The 21,251-nt window shown below is 45.2% G+C and overlaps 1 protein-coding gene across 1 annotated transcript; it reads left to right on the top strand.

The window, feature by feature from the left end:
* The first annotated feature begins 6,240 nt into the window (after window positions 1-6,240).
* Window positions 6,241-10,240, top strand: LOC128468213 (zinc finger protein 883-like). Its single transcript, XM_053449906.1, has 6 exons — window positions 6,241-6,385; window positions 6,752-6,913; window positions 7,230-7,391; window positions 7,473-7,596; window positions 7,873-8,469; window positions 8,554-10,240. The coding sequence occupies exons 2-6, from the start codon at window positions 6,770-6,772 to the stop codon at window positions 9,579-9,581; spliced, it is 2,055 nt and encodes a 684-aa protein (XP_053305881.1). The 5' UTR covers window positions 6,241-6,385; window positions 6,752-6,769; the 3' UTR covers window positions 9,582-10,240.
* Window positions 10,241-21,251: the final 11,011 nt, after the last annotated feature.

Consider the following 21,251-nt stretch of genomic DNA (forward strand, 5'->3'; position numbering starts at 1 on the left):
GGCCTTCTGTAAGCAGCATTTTGCGGGGATCACATTATTCACACAATACCATCTGCACAGGGCAGAGATACTTCAGTGTTTAACGTCTGATAGTGATGTTATAGAGCAGCAAATAAAGGAGAGGATACGTTTTACATGGCAACAATTTCTGGTTTAAATACCCTCACCGTATAAGCCTCTACTACTTCTGATTGGAGGCAGTTCCATACATCTACAACTCTCAGTAAAGTAAAACTTCCTTCCGTTACATCTAAGCCTCTGACCCTCTAGTTTTTGACATTTCTCCTCCTTTCCATAGATATATCACAGACATCATTTTTATTAGGAAACAGCAGATTTATGAAGAAATACTAATTTAATATTTTTGTTTATTCATATCTCTTGTTTTGTATAAATTGATGTCAACAAATATTTTACAAATACATACATTAACGTTTAAGTGGCACTTTACTGTTTGATGTGGAACTGCCCTATCTGCGATAAGACTAGGTTTCATTCCAGCATTTAATAAAACCTCTTACATTATTATGACTCCAAGAACAGGCGATCAAAGCTGCATCCTTCACTGTTTATTAATAAACGGAAATAACGGTAACCCAACAGTTATAGGAAACAACAATGTCGTTTTTTTAATATCAGATTAAATTGCATTTTAAAAATCTTGCTCTGTCCCTTTTAAACAAAAATTTAAAGAAATATTTAGCTATTTTAGGGAGTTTATTGGAATACAGCTCTGGGAGGTTATTACTGTATACGGGGGGGAGTATCTTAATGTATATAGTGCAGGGGGTTATGTTACTGTATACAGCACTAGGGGGTGGAAATCTGCAGGTGTCCAAATCAGGGTCCCTTTGTTAGGGGTAAGGAGGGGCAGGATATGACCATGAAGTGGGCAGACTGGAAGATGTGAGTGTCATGGCTGTTGGGAGCTATGAATCTGACAACTGATCCTATGAGTGCTGGAACACAAACGGTCATGTGTTACTCCTGGACACGTAGCCGTTTCCGCCTTACAGTCTGGGCACTAATTCAGGGGGTATTACAAACTCAACATGTTCTAAAAATGTTTGGTCCCTTCCGTGCCAGTACTTACCCTCTTTCCCTGCTGGGGTGAAGGGGGCTTGTTGAGCAGAAAGATCTGCACCTTTGCTGCTCTCAGTGCTTCTTCACATCATTATCTCTGCTGGTTGGCGAGTTCCCATAGAAACCTCCTAGCTCTGGCTCTCTGCCCTCGGCATGGTCTCCCCTACAGTAATAACCCTGATTCGGGGCAGAAAAATAACTACATATACAATAGTCGCGAAGATGCTTCTGATGACCTGGAAGCCTGTCGGAGTTCAGGCCCCTGATTGCATCCCGTGGAGCAGCGTATGATGTAATCATGTAAATATTAACACATAATATATAAATAATAAAATAATAAATTATCAATGGATGCAAACGTCATCACCGAAACCATGTATTGTTGCTTAAAAAACGATATGTGTCATTATTTGCGTTAATACTTCCCGCGGCGCATCTGACGGAAGCTCAGGCCGGTCCCAGAACCTTAGTGACCGAAGTCCGGCAGGAAAACGCGACATCATCTTCAGCGAGGGGCGGATTTACTGCAGGGAAATCACACGGGGAACGGACTAAGAGACGCCCTGCAAAACTTTCCTGCTCCGAGTAACAAAATCCTACTCGCCGTATTAATGCCTCCCACGCCCGGAATGGATGTGGAAAGGCACCTCGTGCCGCGACCCGACAGATCAACAGGAGGATAAAATCGGGCCATTTTCAATAAAATAAAAAAGCTGTAATGTTTGGATTTAGTACAATAAATGAGGCTAATGAGGTTTATACCCAGCCAGGGCCGGTCTGGTGTTGATCGGACGGTGCTGGCTCTTTAAGGCCAGCGGCCGCTTGATGTTCACATAGCAGCAGCACCTGATCTGTCACTGGAGCAGCAGATTGGGAGTGTGAGGGGCCGATGGTCATTGAAACCCAGCGGACTCACACGGGTGAAAACCCATTTGCGTGTTCCAAGTACGGTAAATGTTGTAACAGTAAAAAGGAACTTATTAAACATCTCCAAATTCACACTGAGAAGAAGCCTTATTCCTGTCTGGAGTGCGGGAAATGTTTCAAGAGGAAAGCAGGCCTTCGCCGACACCTCAGAATTCACACCGGGGAGAAGCCTTTTCGGTGTTCTAAGTGTGGGAAATGCTTCAAACAAAAGTCTCATTATGTAGTCCACCAGCGGCGAAAAACCATTTCCGTATTCCGAGTGCGGGAAATGTTTAACCAGTAAGTGGCACCTTGTTCAACATCTCAGACTTCACACTGGGGAGAAACCTTTTCCATGTCCTGAGTGCGGGAAACGCTTCACACAAAAGTTACATCTTTTAGACCACCAGCGGACTCACACGGGTGATAAAACATTTGCGTGTTCTGAGTGCGGTAAATGTTGTAGCAATAAAGGGGCTCTTGATAGACATCTTCGAATTCACACCGGAGAGAAGCCTTATTCCTGCTCAGAGTACGGGAGACGTTTCACAAGGTCGTCAGATTTTACCCTCCACCAGCGGACTCACACAGGAGAGAAACCGTTTCTGTGTTCTGAGTGCGGGAAATGTTTTATTAGTAAATGCCGACTTAATGAACATCCGGGGAGAAGCCTTATACGTCTTCAGAGCATAGGTCAAGCATAGGTCAAGTTTAGTGGCCCACCAGCAGACGCACGCGGATGAAAAAACACTTCCGGGAGTTTGGAAATGTGTGGGGAACACATGGCGGTAGCAAGAGACTCGCTGACCTTGTCAGAATTCACACTGGGGAGAAGCCTTATTCCTGTTCCAAATGTGAGAAATGGTTCCCACGGTTCAAATACGTTATTATCTCGAATACAGGCTGCAGTTTACCTTCTAATTCAACTCTCTAAACAGATGCTAGATATTCTCCAAGTCTCCTTACCTGTGTCCCTTTCTCCTTTCCAGTAGCTCCCTGGGCCTCCAGAAGTGCTCCAGTTGGTCAGAATAATGCAGACAGATTCACAGAGAAAGAGAGATTAAAAAATACTTCTTTCCCTGGTTTTTGCTGGACTTGTCTTTTTCCCGGTTGGGTTGTGGTTGGGGAGCGCGTCTCCACCTCTATCGTCTGCCATCTCCCCAACTTGTGTGCCATGTGTTTATATTTTTTCCTGCCCTCTGCTGAATCATACCTGCTCCTGACTCACTGGCAAAGCCCTTTCTCTTATTGTTATTTTTCTTTGTCTGAATATTTGTTTTCTCTCACCTGAATATAGACACGCATACATTATTATTGAGATTACGTAATCACTAATGTTTCTGGTGGTCTTTTTTTGGAAATGGGATATATATAATTGTAGTTTTCAGGTGCTGATACACCTTCAGCTAGGGGCAAATTATTTCTTGTTACTCGGTTATATATGTATAAGGGCACCCCTTATACATAACCGAGTCACCAGAAAGAATTAAAAGCTCGACTGCGAGATAAATTATATGGGGACTGCTTTTCATTCCCAGTCCGGCCCTGGGTGCAAGATCTGCATTCACCTCAGGGGCGGGGGCGCGCACGGTCTCCCGATCAGCAGCTGCAGACTAGTTGGGAGATCACAATCTCCCTCTAGTTGGCTCAACATTAGGGAGCGCGAGGTCTGTCGCTTCAGACCTTGCTTTACTGCTCCCCCATCACTACGCACCGGCAAATAAGGCCGAGCGCGGGGATACTGAAGATGCTCTGATAAAATCCCTTACGAAGAGATTTACGTGGTATTGAAAGCTAACAATCTAGTAGATAATAAAGGCATTGTTTCTACCAAAAGTTTTTTTTTTTTTTTTTTTAAACCCCACCCCTTCTGGCACAGATAATAGGATATACATGAGACGAATGGGCATGACTGTCCCAGGAAATTCTGGTCTGCTGTCAGCTATGATGAAATGCCCTACATTGGTGGATCCCGGAGTCAGTGAGCAGCTTCCCGAATCCTGTGTTTGCCCCACTGCCCGTGGTAACTGGAATACCCGGGTGCGCTGATGCTGGGGTCTCTCGCAGACTTCCCGTTGAGCTGGATCTTCAGGATCTCCCTTATCCTTTGGAGATACTCGGATGTTGCTGCCTTCCTTGCCTCCTCATCGTGGATCCCATGTGACTGTGGGGTATCAGGGTACTGGTAGCTGGTCTGTATGTCTGCTGTGTGCCCTGCTGGTAGTTCCACCCCATCGGTCTTAAGCAGTGGCGTCGGCAGGGGGGGGCCAGAGGGGGCCATGCCCCCCCCCTACATCATGCTGTGCCCCCCGGTGTGCCCCCCAATTGAAACGCCGTCTTTTTTTTTAATAGATACGGAGGAGAGAGAGAGGCGCCGAGCGGTCGCTGAGGAATAAGTTCTCAGCGACCGCTCGGCGCCTCTCACTCTTCTCCGCGACCGCGAGGCCTCTGCCTTGGTCGCAGTGCCAGCGTTTCAAGCCGAGTGCCGGTATATGATGTCATATCCGGCGCTCAGCAATGAAGCCGCGCACACTGCGGCAGAACCAGGAAGACAGAGACCTCGCGATCCCGCCGCTGGACTTCTACAAGCCCAAGGTAAGTGAACTTCAAAGGGGGGGGGGAGAGGGTAGAAAGTTAGGAGGGGGTTAGAGAGTGAAAAGAGGTAGATAGGAAGTGAGAAGAGGTAGACAGGGATAGATTGGGAGGGAGAGAGGGGGTAGATAGGATAGATTGGGAGGGAGAGGGGGTAGATAGGATAGATTGGGAGGGAGAGGGGATAGATAGGATAGATAGGGAGGGAGATGGAGATATTAACATATATTGGCAGCAGGGGCTAATATTAATATTTATTGGTAGCAGGGTCTAGTATTTATATTCATATTGGCAGCAGGGTCTAGTATTTATATATATATCGGCAGCAGGGGCTAATATTAATATATATTGGCTGCAGGGGCTAATTTTATATATATTGGCTGCAGGGACTAATAATATATATTGGCAATAGGAGCTAATATTAATATATACTGGTAGCAGGGTCAAATATTAATATATATCGGCAGCAGGGTATAATTTTTATGTATATCGGCAGCAGGGTATAATATCAATATATATCCGCACCAGGGGTTAATATTAATATATATCAGAAGCAGGGTGTAATATTTCTATATATCGTCAGCAGGATCTAATATTTCTATATATTGTCAGCAGGGGCTAATATTAAAGAATGAGAAATAACTGCCTAACGTGTGTGTGTATATGTATATATATCTATATATCTATACATATATATATATGTATATATATATATATATAGTGTATATGTACCATTTTATAATCGGCCCCCCTACTTTGGTCCCTGGCCCCCCATGTGCCCCCCCTAAATATGAAAGCTGGAGACGCCACTGGTCTTAAGCATCTTCCCTCTTTTTACTGCTATCCGGCCGCACTTCTCCAGTCCGAAGGACATCCTAATGAGGGGCAAGAAGATACCCCCCCATGCCCATACAAAGTTAGAGTCTTTTTAAAGGGAAGGTACCTACTATTGTGTGTTTTACAATTAATCCCCTCATACGCAGCTCTAGAAAAGAGGGGCATCAGGGGAGGAAAGAGAAATATCAGGGGATGAAAGAAGGGAACAGGGGAGGGGGAAGGGGCATCAGGAGAGGAAGGAGCTACAGCAGGGAAGGAAAAAAACAGAGTGACCTCTTAGGAGGGATCTGCCTGGGAATATCATACCTAGACTGTCTTCTTTGTAAGCACCACCAAAGAAAAAAAGAATGCACCATTTCTTTAATATATTTTAATATAATAAACCAATAAAACATTTAATTTATTTTGTGATATAATCAAAATATACTTAAAAACGTATTATATATATTATGTGTTAAATAATGTTTTTTTTTATGATTACTATTGTCATCACACCCATATAGAGAAGCCCCTAGAAGCCCCCCTTCCCAGAGGAGCTTCTTGCGCAAGGGCTCATGGGAGATGTAGTTTTACCCATTCGTCGTCAGAAAAGCCTGTGCAGCAGATAGAGACAGGAAGTGTCTGGAGTATCTTTGTCAGGAAGTTACTGGCGCCCATGTTGGATTAGGGCAAGCTTCCTGGATAGCTGCTGGTGATGTGTAAATGCAGTCACGGATTTCTGTGTCCCACTGGGCAGCAGAGAAAGGGTTGTGGAGACAGGGAGCTGTCTTTAGGAAGGTGTCACATAGGGGAGGGTTCACAGGAGAGAGAGATGGGTGAGAGGTTCTGCAGTTAGAGGGTAATGTTCTGCAGCGGTAGCGGTTACTGGTCATACATGACTATAAATTCACGTGTGTTTGTTTTCCAGGTGGTCTTTCGGCAGCCCTTACCCTCCTACAAGCAATGTATGTGGTGACTGATGAAACGGGTGAGAGACCTACCAGCATCACTGGCACCTAAGGGTTTTTACCCCACTCCAGGGTCTCGGGATCAGTGAGCAGATTCTCAGGGTTTTTACCCCAGTCGTGGGGTGAAGGGGCAGATTCTCAGTGTTTTCACCCACGTTTCAGGGTAAATGGGGTAAATCCGCAGGTTCTCAGGGTTTCTAGCCTAGTTTCAGGGTGAAGGGGCAGATTCTCAGGGTCACCTCATTCTCATTTAGTGCACCTATTTTTAGCTATTAACGGGTTAATATTTGGTGCATGTCAGGCGCAGCAATTGTAGATTATGGTCCCCGGGAGTTACTCTCAGTCCTCTCTCTGTTTATCTGAGCAATTTTTGCTTCCCTTTCTAGATTCCTTTTCTGTGAAACATGAAAAATAGCCTCAGAGACCGGGATTACCGGACCCTATCCTCGAAGCGTCCCACTGACCCCACGATCATGAAGGACAGGAATCGGGTGGCTGAGAGGGTCCTGGACCTCACCCTGGAGATCATCTCCCTGCTGACCGGAGAGGTGAGGGCATTGGTGAGACGGCGCTTCACGGTATTAGTGTGAATTATCTATCATAATGAAGGTTAAATCGGATTTTCAGAAGATAATCTCCAGTCCACTGAGGTCTCTTAATTGGACTCCAGTCTAACATTTTCATACAGGAATGTCTCGATCCCTCCTATGCATGTCCATACATTTCTGTAGCGGCAGGGTCTCTATCCACACCACATCCACAACTACTTATCCAGTACCTCCCTTCACCTTCATGCATGAACAGGGCATACTATAGGACATGAGAAGGTGACACGTTGATGTCCTTAACTTTCTCTACATGTAGGATTACATGATTGTTAAGAAGGGTGGTGATATGTCAGACGGACCCCCCAGGACCCGGAGCCCCAGCCCGGTGCCTCCACCTCACTCGCTGACCCACGTGAGGAACCGCGAGCAGAAGATCCTGGAACTGACCAACAAGATGATGTCCCTGCTGACTGGAGAGGTGAGCGCTGCTGGGAACGGGACATTATACGGTAACACCGAGGTGTGTGTCTGGATGGTGACGGCTCATTGTGTGTCTCAGGTTCCTGTAAGGTGTGATGATGTCACCGTCTATTTCTCCATGGAGGAGTGGGAGTATTTAGAAGGACACAAGGAGCTTTACAGGGACGTGATGATGGGGATCCACCAGCCCCGTGTCTCTCCGGGTAAGAGGTTTAATCCGTGCAGTCTGTGTGTAGATTTTAAGACAGCTTCACTATAACAAATAACATGTAAAATGTGAGGTCCGTATAATAAATACTCGGCAATAAGGCAGCCGCGAGAGATCTCAGGAGCCGGGGCAACTGTTAAGGGGTTTACAGATTCTGCCAGACGGGGAGCGGCCTCTCTGCAGGTAGAAGACATTTATCTGTAAGAGATCTGAAATCTACTTGTTTGGGAAAGTGGCTGCTTCACTTAATTTGATAATTTCTCACCAACAGACGGATCCGAGGTCAGAGATCGAGTCCCTAATTCTCCGCTGGACTGTAAGACGTCTCATTTTATTAAGGAGGAATCCACCTCATGTGAAGAGACAGACATTTGTGACCCGGCGGAGTCTCCACAGACAGAGTTCACATCGACTCGTTATGAGGACGGATCCCCCTCAGATGAAGACGGAAATGTCTCAGCCCCCGATACACACACAGAGCACGACGAGGGGGATAATACGTCTGTCCACGTAAAGGAGGAATCCGCTTCCAGTGAAGCTTATTGGATCCCAACCGAACACAAGGAATCTACTTCTACTGATAAAACCCAAACCAGTAACACACATTTTCAGCGTGAAACACACACCGATGAGGGTACATATAGCTGCCCCGAGTGTCAGGAACGGTTTACCAGTGACTCTGATCTTCTTCTACATCAGACCATCCATAATAGATCAGTGGTCTCTTCTCTGGACAGCGAGAAAAGTTCTCACTCGAAATCTGAGCGTATTAACCATCAGCGAGGAGAGAAGCCTTATTTGTGTTCAGAATGCGGAAAGTTTTTTAAGTGGAAAGCAGACCTTCACCGACACATCAGAATTCACACAGGTGAGAAGCCTTTTCTGTGTTCTGAGTGCGGGAAAAGTTTTAAGTGGAAAGCAGACCTTCACCGACACATCAGAATTCACACAGGTGAGAAGCCTTTTCTGTGTTCTGAGTGCGGGAAATGTTTTAAGTGGAATGCAGACCTTCTTCGACATCGCAAAATTCATACCGGGGAGAAGCCTTTTCCATGTTCTGAGTGTGGGAAACGCTTCACACAAAAGTTAAATCTTTTAGTCCACCAGCGGACTCACACGGGTGAAAAACCATTTGCGTGTTCCGAGTGCGGTAAATGCTGTAACAGTAAACAGGAACTTATTAAACATCTCCAAATTCACACAGAGGAGAATCCTTATTCCTGTCCAGAGTGCGGGAAATGTTTCACAAGGTCATCAGATTTTTCCCTCCACCAGCGGACTCACACAGGAGAGAAACTGTTTCCATGTTCAGAGTGTGGAAAATGTTTCAAGTGGAACGCGGACCTTCTTCGACATCTCCGAATTCACACCGGGGAGAAGCCTTTCTCTTGCACCAAGTGCAGGAAATGTTTCAAACAAAAGTCTCATTATGTAGTCCACCAGCGTACTCACACGGGCGAAAAACCATTTCCGTGTTCCGAGTGCGGGAAATATTTTACCAGTAAGTGGCACCTTGTTCAACATCTCAGAATTCACACCGGGGAGAAACCTTTTCCATGTACTGAGTGCGGGAAACGCTTCACACAAAAGTTACATCTTTTAGTCCACCAGCGGACTCACACTGGTGAAAAAAAATTTGCGTGTTCCGAGTGCGGTAAATGTTGTAGCAATAAAGGGGATCTTGTTAGACATCTTCGAATTCACACCAAGGAGAAGCCTTATTCCTGCTCAGAGTGCGGGAAATGTTTCACAAGGTCATCAGATTTTACCCTCCACCAGCGGACTCACACAGGAGAGAAACCGTTTCTGTGTTCTGAGTGCGGGAAATGTTTTATTCGGAAATGCCGACTTATTCAACATGTTAGAATTCACACCGGGGAGAAGCCTTATACGTGTTCAGACTGCGGGAAATGTTTCAAGCAAAGGTCACATTTAGTGGCCCACCAGCGGACTCACGCGGGTGAAAAAACATTTCCATGAGTTTGGAAATGTGTGGGGAACGCTTAGCAGTAGCAAGAGACTCGCTGACCTTGTCAGAATTCACACCGGGGAGAATGTGAGAAATGGTTCCCACGGTTCAAATACGTTATTTTCTCGAATACAGGCTGCAGTTTTCCCTGAGGGGAGGTGAGGCCTATAACCAAGGTTTAGATATTCTCAAAGTCTCTTTACCTTTTCCACCAACCGCTTCTGTGTCCCCTTCTCCTTTCCGGTAGCTCCTTGGGCCCCAGGTAGTGCTCCAGTTGGCCAGAATAATGCAGACATATTGGTGGAGAAAGAGAGATGCAAAAATACTTCTTTCTCTTGGTCCCCTGGTTTGGTTTTCCGCCAGCCTTGTCTTTTTTTCCGGTTGGGTTGTGGTTGGGGAGCGCGTCTCCACCTCTGTCGTCCGCCATCTTCCCAACATTTATGACCTGTGTTTCTATTTTTCCTACCCTCCAATGCATCATTCCTGCTCCTGACTCAGAACACTTTCTCTTAAAAGATATTTATTTCTTCCTCTTTTTTTCCTCTTATTGTTATTTTTCACACACGTGTGTTTATCTTTAACCCCTTCTGTGTCTAAATATTTTTTTCTCTCACATATTTTTATTTTAGCCTGAATATAGACACATTTTCATTATTATTAAAATTACATAATCACTAATTTCTGATAGCCTGTTTGTCAGAAATTGGATATATATTGGGGTATCCAGCTGCTGATACACTTTCCTCTAGGGGCAAATTCTTTCTGGTCATGTTAGTGTAGATGGTGCAAATGGATCCCATTTCTTAATATGTGAAGATGTTTTTTTTCAGTAGAGGCCTATATGCCCTATTCGCAGGGTTACATGAATCAGGAGCCAATTTCAGGTAACTAACGGCAACAAGAATGATGAAGTATGGGGGGAGACAATGACATCTCGTTTACAGAGATCTGAGGCCTAAACAAATGCTTCAGGAGTCTTTTTACAGCTCCCATCACACCTAATTTACAAACAGGCTCTACCGCTTTCAGACACTGCAACACATTACCTTCTGATGTGGGCTTCAGGAGATTACCGTTGTAGTTAAATAAAACTCTCCGCCTGTCCTTTCTGTGAGCACGGAAATCAGCTGGCCAAATGTTGTTTAGTTAGGTCAGATCACGTTAACTTCTTTTCAGCGATTATTATCCTTTATTTATTATGCGCCAACAAATTAAGCAGCGCTGTACAAAAATGGGGCCGTGAGCTTACAATCTATACTTATGGTACTTTTACACAAAGTTCCTGGCAGGAGTGATGGGTTTATGAGGGCCCCATTTATGCTTGAAACAAAAGAAGGGGTGAGGAGGAGGAGTAGCTGTCTGGAGCAGTCATTAGGGGTAAGTGGTTTCGGGCTGCTAAAGAGGATAAAAAAAATTGGCGGTGGGTTAGGATGAGTTACCCAATTTTACCCCTCACGCCCTGCAAGGGGCAGAACTTTACTTGTGCCACTCAGCAACATGTGACAATTATATAAGGCCTGGAAAACATGGCCAACGCAGCCTTTTCCCCTCAGAGCAACGGGACAAACCACTTGATTCAGGGGGAGGTGGCAACTATTCTCATTATTATGGAAGAAACCATGTGAGGTGAGGGGAAGGTGGAATCTGTTTGCTTCATACCCATAGATACATCGGTTCATGTCACACAGGGAATGATAATCTGGTGAAGAAGATTTGTTTTTGAGACTACTGAAGATGCACTGATAAAATCCCTGAAGTAGAGACTTACGTGGTATTGAAAGCTAACAATCTAATGCAGTTTGGTTGGCTGATAAAGGTATTGTTTTTACCAAAAGTGCTTTTTTTTAGCTGTCAGCTATGATGAAGTCTCCTAAAGTGGTGGATCTCGGAGTCAGTGAGCAGCTTCCCAAGTCCTGTGTTTGCCCCACTGCCCGTGGTAACTGGAATACCTGGGTGTGCTGATGCTGGGGTCTCTCGCGGACTTCCCGATGAGCTAGCTCTTCAGGATCTCCCTTTTTCTTTAGAGATACTCAGATGTTGCTGCCTTCCTTGCCTCCTCATCGTGGATCCCATGTGACTGTGGGGTATCAGGGTACTGGTAGCTGGTCTGCTGTCTGCCCTGCTGGTAGTTCCACCCCCTCGGTCTTAAGCATCTTCCCTCTTTTTACTGCTATCCAGCTGCACTTCTCCAGTCCGAAGGACATCCTAATGAGGGGCAAAAAGACCCCCTCAACTCATCAACTTTGTATGGGCATGAGGGGGTTAGGGTTAAAGGAAAAATACCTTTGTGTGTTTTACACTTAATACCCTCATACCCAACAACCATTCTGAGCTCTAGGAAAGAGAGGCATCGGGGGAGGAAAGAGAAATGTCAGGGGTTGAAAGAGGGGGAAAAGAGGGCATCAGGAGAGTAAAGAGAGACAGCAAGGGAGGAAAAGGAGCAGCAGGGAAGAAAAGAGGGGCAGCAGGGTAGAAATAATGAGCATCAGGGGAGGAAAAAAACAAAGTGGCCCCTTACGAGGGAGCTGCCTGAGAAAATCATACCTAGACTGTCTTCTCTGTAAGCACCACCAAAGAAAAAAAAACAATGTACCGTTTCTTAAATATATAGTTAATATAATTAACCAATAAAACATTTTATTAATTGATTTTGTGATATAAATAATCAAAATAAATGTAAAAACGTATTATAGATATTATGCGTCCCCTATGGACGTACCGGTATGTCTAAAAAAACGCATCCCAAGTATCCCCTACGTCCTGCCCTTCTTGCAGCGGCAGGGATGTCAAGCGACAGCCTGGACTTCCCCCTGACAGCAGAAGCCAGCATCGCCGTAAAAAGCCGTAAAACTGTTAAATTTTTATACGGCGATCGCGCGATCGGCCATTCCTTTCCGGGTCGCGTCACTGCTGCAAAGAGATGACAGTGTGATCAGTGCAGGGGGATCCCGGGGACGAGAGTGAGAAATCATGTTTCTCACCCTCCTCACATACTGAAAAACGAAACCGAGGGGGAAAAAAAGGTTAGTGATTTTCTTTAAAAAAAAATAAAAATCACTAAAATAATACAATAAATAATAATAATAATAAAAAAAAATAAAGTGAGCTAAGTGATGTCATTGTGACATCAGTGGCATTAATAACATGTTCAAGAGGTCCCTACAAAAAATAAAATAAACTTTTTTTAAAATATATATATATAGAAAAGATAATAATAAAAAAATAAATAAAACTTACACCCCTCAACCCGTTAAGCCATAAGCATAAAAATTCTAAGAATAATGTACACCTTATAGTATGTTCCCTATAAGTGCTGGTAAAGTATGGAGAATCTATATAAATGAGGTATTTCTGAAATAAGGACACCTGAATTGATAAACTTGGAGGGGATTTTCCATCACATTACCTAATTTTGTGAGGATTCAGAGGAAAAATTTATAAAAAATTGGGTGTTTTTTTCTAATTTTCGCTAGTTTTTAGTAAATTTCTCATTCTAAATTTTCAGTTAATCATCTAACTATGGTATCAAAAGAAAGCTCTATCTCTCCTTGAAAAAAACAATATATAGTTTCCATGGGTACACTATTCACAGGAAAAGAGAACCGACATAGCGCAAAAATGGCAAAATTGCTCCGGGATTTGAGGTACCAAAAACCCCTGGGATTGAAGGGGTTAAATAATGAATGTATTATTATTATTATCATCATCACTCCCCAGATAGGGAAGCCCCCAGAGACCCCTTTTCGCAGGGTAGCGACTAGTTTCTACCCAGTAGAAGGACTCACATGGTACAAAGAACTACAGGAAGAAGAAGAAGCGGCAGTGCGGGACGTGCAAATGGGCTGTGCTGGGCAGTGTGGGATGTGAGGATGAAGTTTTAACAGACCAACTGAAAATACAGAATATTATGGAGGCAGAAGGAAACTTGAATCTGTGAAATAATTCACAGTGAGTCTCTCTCTCTTTCTCTGTCTCTGTGCCAGTGATTGTGTCTCTCTCTGTGCCAGTGAGTGTCTCTCTCTGTGCCAGTGAGTGTCTCTCTCTGTGCCAGTGAGTGTCTCTGTCTCTCTCTGTGCCAGTGAGTGTCTCTGTCTCTCTCTGTGCCAGTGAGTGTGTCTCTCTCTCCCTCTCGGTGCCAGTGAGTGTCTCTCTCTGTGCCAGTGAGTGTCTCTCTCTGTGCCAGTGAGTGTCTCTGTCTCTCTCTGTGCCAGTGAGTGTCTCTGTCTCTCTCTGTGCCAGTGAGTGTGTGTCTCTCTCTCTCCCTCTCGGTGCCAGTGAGTGTGTCTCTCTCTCTCTCTCTCTGTGCCAGTGAGTGTCTCTCTCTCTCTATGCCAGTGTCTCTCTCGGTGCCAGTGAGTGTGTCTTTCTCTCGGTGCCAGTGAGTGTGTCTTTCTCTCTGTGCCCGTGAGTGTGTGTCTCTCTGTGCCAGTGAGTGCGTGTCTGTCTCGCTCTGTGCCAGTGAGTGTGTCTCTCTGTCTCTCTCTGTGCCAGTGACTGTGTGTCTTTCTCTCGGTGCCAGTGAGTGTGTGTGTCTCTCTGTGCCAGAGAGAGAGACACACGGTCACTGGCACAGACAGAGAGACACACTCACTGGCACCGAGAGAGAGAGAGAGAGAGAGAGAGACACACTCACTGGCACCGAAAGAGAGAGAGACACACTCACTGGCACCGAGAGAGGGAGAGCGCGCGCCTCGAGAGGGAGATTTTTTACTGAATAGACTCATTTGTTATAGACTAAATGCCACGTCTGTAATTGAGACTAGGGCTGAAACAACTAATCGATAAAATCGATAATAATCGATAATGAAAATCGTTGTCAACGATTTTCATTATCGATTAATCGGATCGATTTTTATCGATTATAAAAAGAGGTTTTTTCAGAGCAAATGCTCTGAAAAACTCCTCTATTTATATAATCCGACCTCAAACAGAGATCGGATTATAACACCGGAATCCAGATCCCCCGCTATGCTGCAGGGGACCTGGATTCCCCTCACTGTCGGCCGGTCTCTCACTTCCGTCTCTCTCCCCCTCCAATCTGCCTCCTCCCCCCTCCCATACACTGCTGTGCCTCTCTACCCGGCACCGTTACTGACAGGCACTTTCCCTGCAGCTTCATAGAAGCCTCAGTGTAAGTGAAGGTGAGTAACGGAGTCTGTCTGTGCGATGCAGACCCCCACCGGCTGACAGAGAATCATCCTCTCTGACAGCCGGTGAGGGTCTGCATCGCACAGACAGACTCCGTTACTGCCCTTCACTTACACTGTGGCTTCTATGAAGCTGCAGTGAAAGTGCCTTCAGTAACAGGGCGGTGTATGGGAGGGGGAGGAGTCAGAGGGGTGTATGGGAGCCACCCTCCAATACACCACTCTGGCTCCTCCCCCTCTCATACGCCACTCTGCCTCTCTGGGGTATCAGGGTACTGGTAGCTGGTCTGCTGTCTGCCCTGCTGGTAGTTCCACCCCCTCGGTCTTAAGCATCTTCCCTCTTTTTACTGCTATCCAGCTGCACTTCTCCAGTCCGAAGGACATCCTAATGAGGGGCAAAAAGACCCCCTCAACTCATCAACTTTGTATGGGCATGAGGGGGTTAGGGTTAAAGGAAAAATACCTTTGTGTGTTTTACACTTAATACCCTCATACCCAACAACCATTCTGAGCTCTAGGAAAGAGAGGCATCGGGGGAGGAAAGAGAAATGTCAGGGGTTGAAAGAGGGGGAAAAGAGGGCATCAGGAGAGTAAAGAGAGACAGCAAGGGAGGAAAAGGAGCAGCAGGGAAGAAAAGAGGGGCAGCAGGGTAGAAATAATGAGCATCAGGGGAGGAAAAAAACAAAGTGGCCCCTTACGAGGGAGCTGCCTGAGAAAATCATACCTAGACTGTCTTCTCTGTAAGCACCACCAAAGAAAAAAAAACAATGTACCGTTTCTTAAATATATAGTTAATATAATTAACCAATAAAACATTTTATTAATTGATTTTGTGATATAAATAATCAAAATAAATGTAAAAACGTATTATAGATATTATGCGTCCCCTATGGACGTACCGGTATGTCTAAAAAAACGCATCCCAAGTATCCCCTACGTCCTGCCCTTCTTGCAGCGGCAGGGATGTCAAGCGACAGCCTGGACTTCCCCCTGACAGCAGAAGCCAGCATCGCCGTAAAAAGCCGTAAAACTGTTAAATTTTTATACGGCGATCGCGCGATCGGCCATTCCTTTCCGGGTCGCGTCACTGCTGCAAAGAGATGACAGTGTGATCAGTGCAGGGGGATCCCGGGGACGAGAGTGAGAAATCATGTTTCTCACCCTCCTCACATACTGAAAAACGAAACCGAGGGGGAAAAAAAGGTTAGTGATTTTCTTTAAAAAAAAATAAAAATCACTAAAATAATACAATAAATAATAATAATAATAAAAAAAAATAAAGTGAGCTAAGTGATGTCATTGTGACATCAGTGGCATTAATAACATGTTCAAGAGGTCCCTACAAAAAATAAAATAAACTTTTTTTAAAATATATATATATAGAAAAGATAATAATAAAAAAATAAATAAAACTTACACCCCTCAACCCGTTAAGCCATAAGCATAAAAATTCTAAGAATAATGTACACCTTATAGTATGTTCCCTATAAGTGCTGGTAAAGTATGGAGAATCTATATAAATGAGGTATTTCTGAAATAAGGACACCTGAATTGATAAACTTGGAGGGGATTTTCCATCACATTACCTAATTTTGTGAGGATTCAGAGGAAAAATTTATAAAAAATTGGGTGTTTTTTTCTAATTTTCGCTAGTTTTTAGTAAATTTCTCATTCTAAATTTTCAGTTAATCATCTAACTATGGTATCAAAAGAAAGCTCTATCTCTCCTTGAAAAAAACAATATATAGTTTCCATGGGTACACTATTCACAGGAAAAGAGAACCGACATAGCGCAAAAATGGCAAAATTGCTCCGGGATTTGAGGTACCAAAAACCCCTGGGATTGAAGGGGTTAAATAATGAATGTATTATTATTATTATCATCATCACTCCCCAGATAGGGAAGCCCCCAGAGACCCCTTTTCGCAGGGTAGCGACTAGTTTCTACCCAGTAGAAGGACTCACATGGTACAAAGAACTACAGGAAGAAGAAGAAGCGGCAGTGCGGGACGTGCAAATGGGCTGTGCTGGGCAGTGTGGGATGTGAGGATGAAGTTTTAACAGACCAACTGAAAATACAGAATATTATGGAGGCAGAAGGAAACTTGAATCTGTGAAATAATTCACAGTGAGTCTCTCTCTCTTTCTCTGTCTCTGTGCCAGTGATTGTGTCTCTCTCTGTGCCAGTGAGTGTCTCTCTCTGTGCCAGTGAGTGTCTCTCTCTGTGCCAGTGAGTGTCTCTGTCTCTCTCTGTGCCAGCGAGTGTCTCTGTCTCTCTCTGTGCCAGTGAGTGTGTCTCTCTCTCCCTCTCGGTGCCAGTGAGTGTCTCTCTCTGTGCCAGTGAGTGTCTCTCTCTGTGCCAGTGAGTGTCTCTGTCTCTCTCTGTGCCAGTGAGTGTCTCTGTCTCTCTCTGTGCCAGTGAGTGTGTGTCTCTCTCTCTCCCTCTCGGTGCCAGTGAGTGTGTCTCTCTCTCTCTCTCTCTGTGCCAGTGAGTGTCTCTCTCTCTCTATGCCAGTGTCTCTCTCGGTGCCAGTGAGTGTGTCTTTCTCTCGGTGCCAGTGAGTGTGTCTTTCTCTCTGTGCCCGTGAGTGTGTGTCTCTCTGTGCCAGTGAGTGCGTGTCTGTCTCGCTCTGTGCCAGTGAGTGTGTCTCTCTGTCTCTCTCTGTGCCAGTGACTGTGTGTCTTTCTCTCGGTGCCAGTGAGTGTGTGTGTCTCTCTGTGCCAGAGAGAGAGACACACGGTCACTGGCACAGACAGAGAGACACACTCACTGGCACCGAGAGAGAGAGAGAGAGAGAGACACACTCACTGGCACCGAAAGAGAGAGAGACACACTCACTGGCACCGAGAGAGGGAGAGCGCGCGCCTCGAGAGGGAGATTTTTTACTGAATAGACTCATTTGTTATAGACTAAATGCCACGTCTGTAATTGAGACTAGGGCTGAAACAACTAATCGATAAAATCGATAATAATCGATAATGAAAATCGTTGTCAACGATTTTCATTATCGATTAATCGGATCGATTTTTATCGATTATAAAAAGAGGTTTTTTCAGAGCAAATGCTCTGAAAAACTCCTCTATTTATATAATCCGACCTCAAACAGAGATCGGATTATAACACCGGAATCCAGATCCCCCGCTATGCTGCAGGGGACCTGGATTCCCCTCACTGTCGGCCGGTCTCTCACTTCCGTCTCTCTCCCCCTCCAATCTGCCTCCTCCCCCCTCCCATACACTGCTGTGCCTCTCTACCCGGCACCGTTACTGACAGGCACTTTCCCTGCAGCTTCATAGAAGCCTCAGTGTAAGTGAAGGTGAGTAACGGAGTCTGTCTGTGCGATGCAGACCCCCACCGGCTGACAGAGAATCATCCTCTCTGACAGCCGGTGAGGGTCTGCATCGCACAGACAGACTCCGTTACTGCCCTTCACTTACACTGTGGCTTCTATGAAGCTGCAGTGAAAGTGCCTTCAGTAACAGGGCGGTGTATGGGAGGGGGAGGAGTCAGAGGGGTGTATGGGAGCCACCCTCCAATACACCACTCTGGCTCCTCCCCCTCTCATACGCCACTCTGCCTCTCTACCCGGCTCCCTGGTGTCTTGTCAGAAACGGAGGTTCACAGGAGGCAGAGTGGAGTATGGGAGGGGGGAGGAGGCAAAGTGATGTATGGGAGGGGGGAGGAGGCAAAGTGATGTATGGGAGGGGGGAGGAGGCAAAGTGATGAATGGGAGGGGGAGGAGCCAAAGTGATGTATGGGAGGGGGAGGAGGCAGAGTGAAGTATGGGAGGAGCCAGAGTGGAGTATGGGAGGGGGAGGAGCCAGAGTGGTGTATGGGAGGGGGAGGAGCCAGAGTGGTGTATGGGAGGAGGCAGAGTGGAGTATGGGAGGGGGAGGAGCCAAAGTAATGTATGGGAGGGGAGGAGGCAGAGTGGGATATGGGAGGGGGAGGAGGCAAAGTGATGTATGGGAGGGGAGGAGCCAAAGTGATGTATGGGCGGGGGAGGAGACAGAGTGGTGTATGGGAGGGGGGAGGAGGCAGAGTGGAGTATGAGAGGGGGGAGGAGCCAGAGTGGTGTATGGGAGGGGGAGGAGCCAGAGTGGTGTATGGGAGGGGGAGGAGCCAGAGTGGTGTATGGGTGAGTTATAGTTGTGTATGGGGGGTATTATGAATTTTTAGGGCATATAGGGGGTATAAGGCATATGGATATTAGGCATATCAGGGGGGTAAAAGGTATATCAGGGGGCTCAGTGGCATATAGGGGGTATAAGACATATCGATATTAGGCATATCAGGGGGGCATAAAACAAATCTGGGGGTAAAAGGTATATCAGGGGGCTCAGTTGCATATCACTGGCATATAAGGAGTATAAGGCATATCAGGGGGTACAGTGGAATCTGGCGTATAAGAGGTATAAGGCATATATAGAGTGGCAAGCTGGGGGTCAGATGTGCATAACTGGGGGCAGTTTGAAAATAAAAAAATTTAAACAAGGCTTTTTTCTCCGTTTTTATTAAATATGAAAAATAGTTAACATATGAATTAATATTTACTAATAGCTTTGTATTAAAACCTAGTTTAACCCCTTAATGACAATTGCCGGTCCTGGCACGGCACGGAAAAGCATGTGCTTTACGACAATTGACGTGCCAGGACCGGCACGTCTTTAAACGGGTGCAGAAAGCGATCTACTATCGCTTTCTGCACCCAAAAAGCGTTGCTGAATGCCTCGACCTCGAGGCATTCAGCAACGCCGCGATCGGCACGAAGGGGCCATCTCTGGCCCCTCCACGGGGCGTCAACATCCGCCATACTTTGTATGGCGGCGGACGCCCGTTTTAAAAGCGTTTAGGAGGCGATCGACGATCGCCTCCTAAACTTAAATGGTGTCGCTGGAATGCCTCGATCAGGAGGCATCCAGCGACACCAAACACTAACCTTTTGATGGGCTGTGACCGCTCCGGAGAGCGGTCACAGCCGCAGCTGCCGGCAATCTTCGCCATCAAGGAAGATGGCCGCCGTCCTGTAACAGGAACCACAAATTTTAAAAATTCGCTAGATGGTCCAGACCATCTAGAGAACTTTGGCTCCACTTGCAGGTTGAATACAGGTACTGCATTCACCATGCAAGTCAATGGAGCCCAGCTTTCTAATCACAGTGTGATTAGTAAAAATAAATTAAAAAATAAAATAAAATTAATAATAATTAGAAAAAAATAGTAAAAAAACAGTAAAATGTAAAAATCATTTCCCACTGATGTCACTATCAGGGGAACCTCCAAGTTGAAAAAAAATGTTAAAAATTTTTTTAAAAAAAATTATAAAAAAAAAATATATATATATAAAAAATATATTTTTGTGAGCAAGTCCTAAAATTAGCATATTAGCTTAAAACAATTCTCGCATGGAAAGAGTTTAAATACTGGCATATTAAATGCCCGTGGGGTGTCTACTTTTAAAAAATGTATGATTTGATGGGGTAAATTGAATGGGCCAGGTTCAACAACGTCCCAATTAACACGGGGGGAAGGATGGCCACACATCTAATTTCCAATTAGAAAAATGCACACGTACCAAATGTGGCCTTTTAGTTCCCCAAAAAATGACAAACCCATGCATGTGGGGTATCACTGCACTCAGGAGATGTTGCTGAACACATTATGGGGTGTCGTGCGACAGCGGCATATACCAGGAGCTGTAAATTCATACATAAAGTAGGTGTGTGTGGGAAAAATACACACACAAAAATACTACTGCAAACTTTGAAAAAATGCTGGTGGTAAAATGTGTGCATGCAAAGAGTTAAAATACCAGCATTTAAAATACCCTGTGGTGTCTAGTTTTGAAAAATATATGGTTTTGTTGGGCACACTGAAATGGCCTGGCTCAAAGATGTACCAAATAGGGCATGGGCAGTGGATCCCAAATGCCAAAGTTCAACATTGAAAAATGTGCATGCCCCAAATGTGGCCCTTTTGCCCTAAAACAGCCAGGCAAAATCATTCATGTGAGGTATCGCTGTACTCAGGAGATGTTGCTGAACACATATTGGGGTGTTTTGTGATAGTGACATATACGAGAACATTTTAATTCATACCTGAATTAAAATGTGTGTGGAAAACCAAATGCAAACAAATGACTACCACAAAGTTTGACAAAGACTGGTGGTAGATATGGTGCATGGAAAGAGTTAAAATACTAGCATTTGAAATACCCTGGGGTGTCTAGTTTTCAAAAATATATGGGTTTATTGGGCACACTGAAATGGCCCGGCTCAAAGATGTACCAAATAGGGCATGGGCAGTGGATCCCCAAATGCCAAAGTTCAACATTGAAAAATGCGCATGCCCCAAATGTGGCCCTTTTGCCCCCAAACAGCCAGGCAAAATCATTCATGTGGGGTATCGCTGCGCTCAGGAGATGTTGCTGAACACATATTGGGGTGTTTTGTGATAGTGACATAAACGAGAACATTTTAATTCATACCTGAAGTAAAATGTGTATGACAAAACAAATGCAAAAAAATGACTAC

This window comes from Spea bombifrons, chromosome 11 (genome assembly GCF_027358695.1).
Source record: "Spea bombifrons isolate aSpeBom1 chromosome 11, aSpeBom1.2.pri, whole genome shotgun sequence".
Classification (NCBI taxonomy): domain Eukaryota; kingdom Metazoa; phylum Chordata; class Amphibia; order Anura; family Pelobatidae; genus Spea; species Spea bombifrons.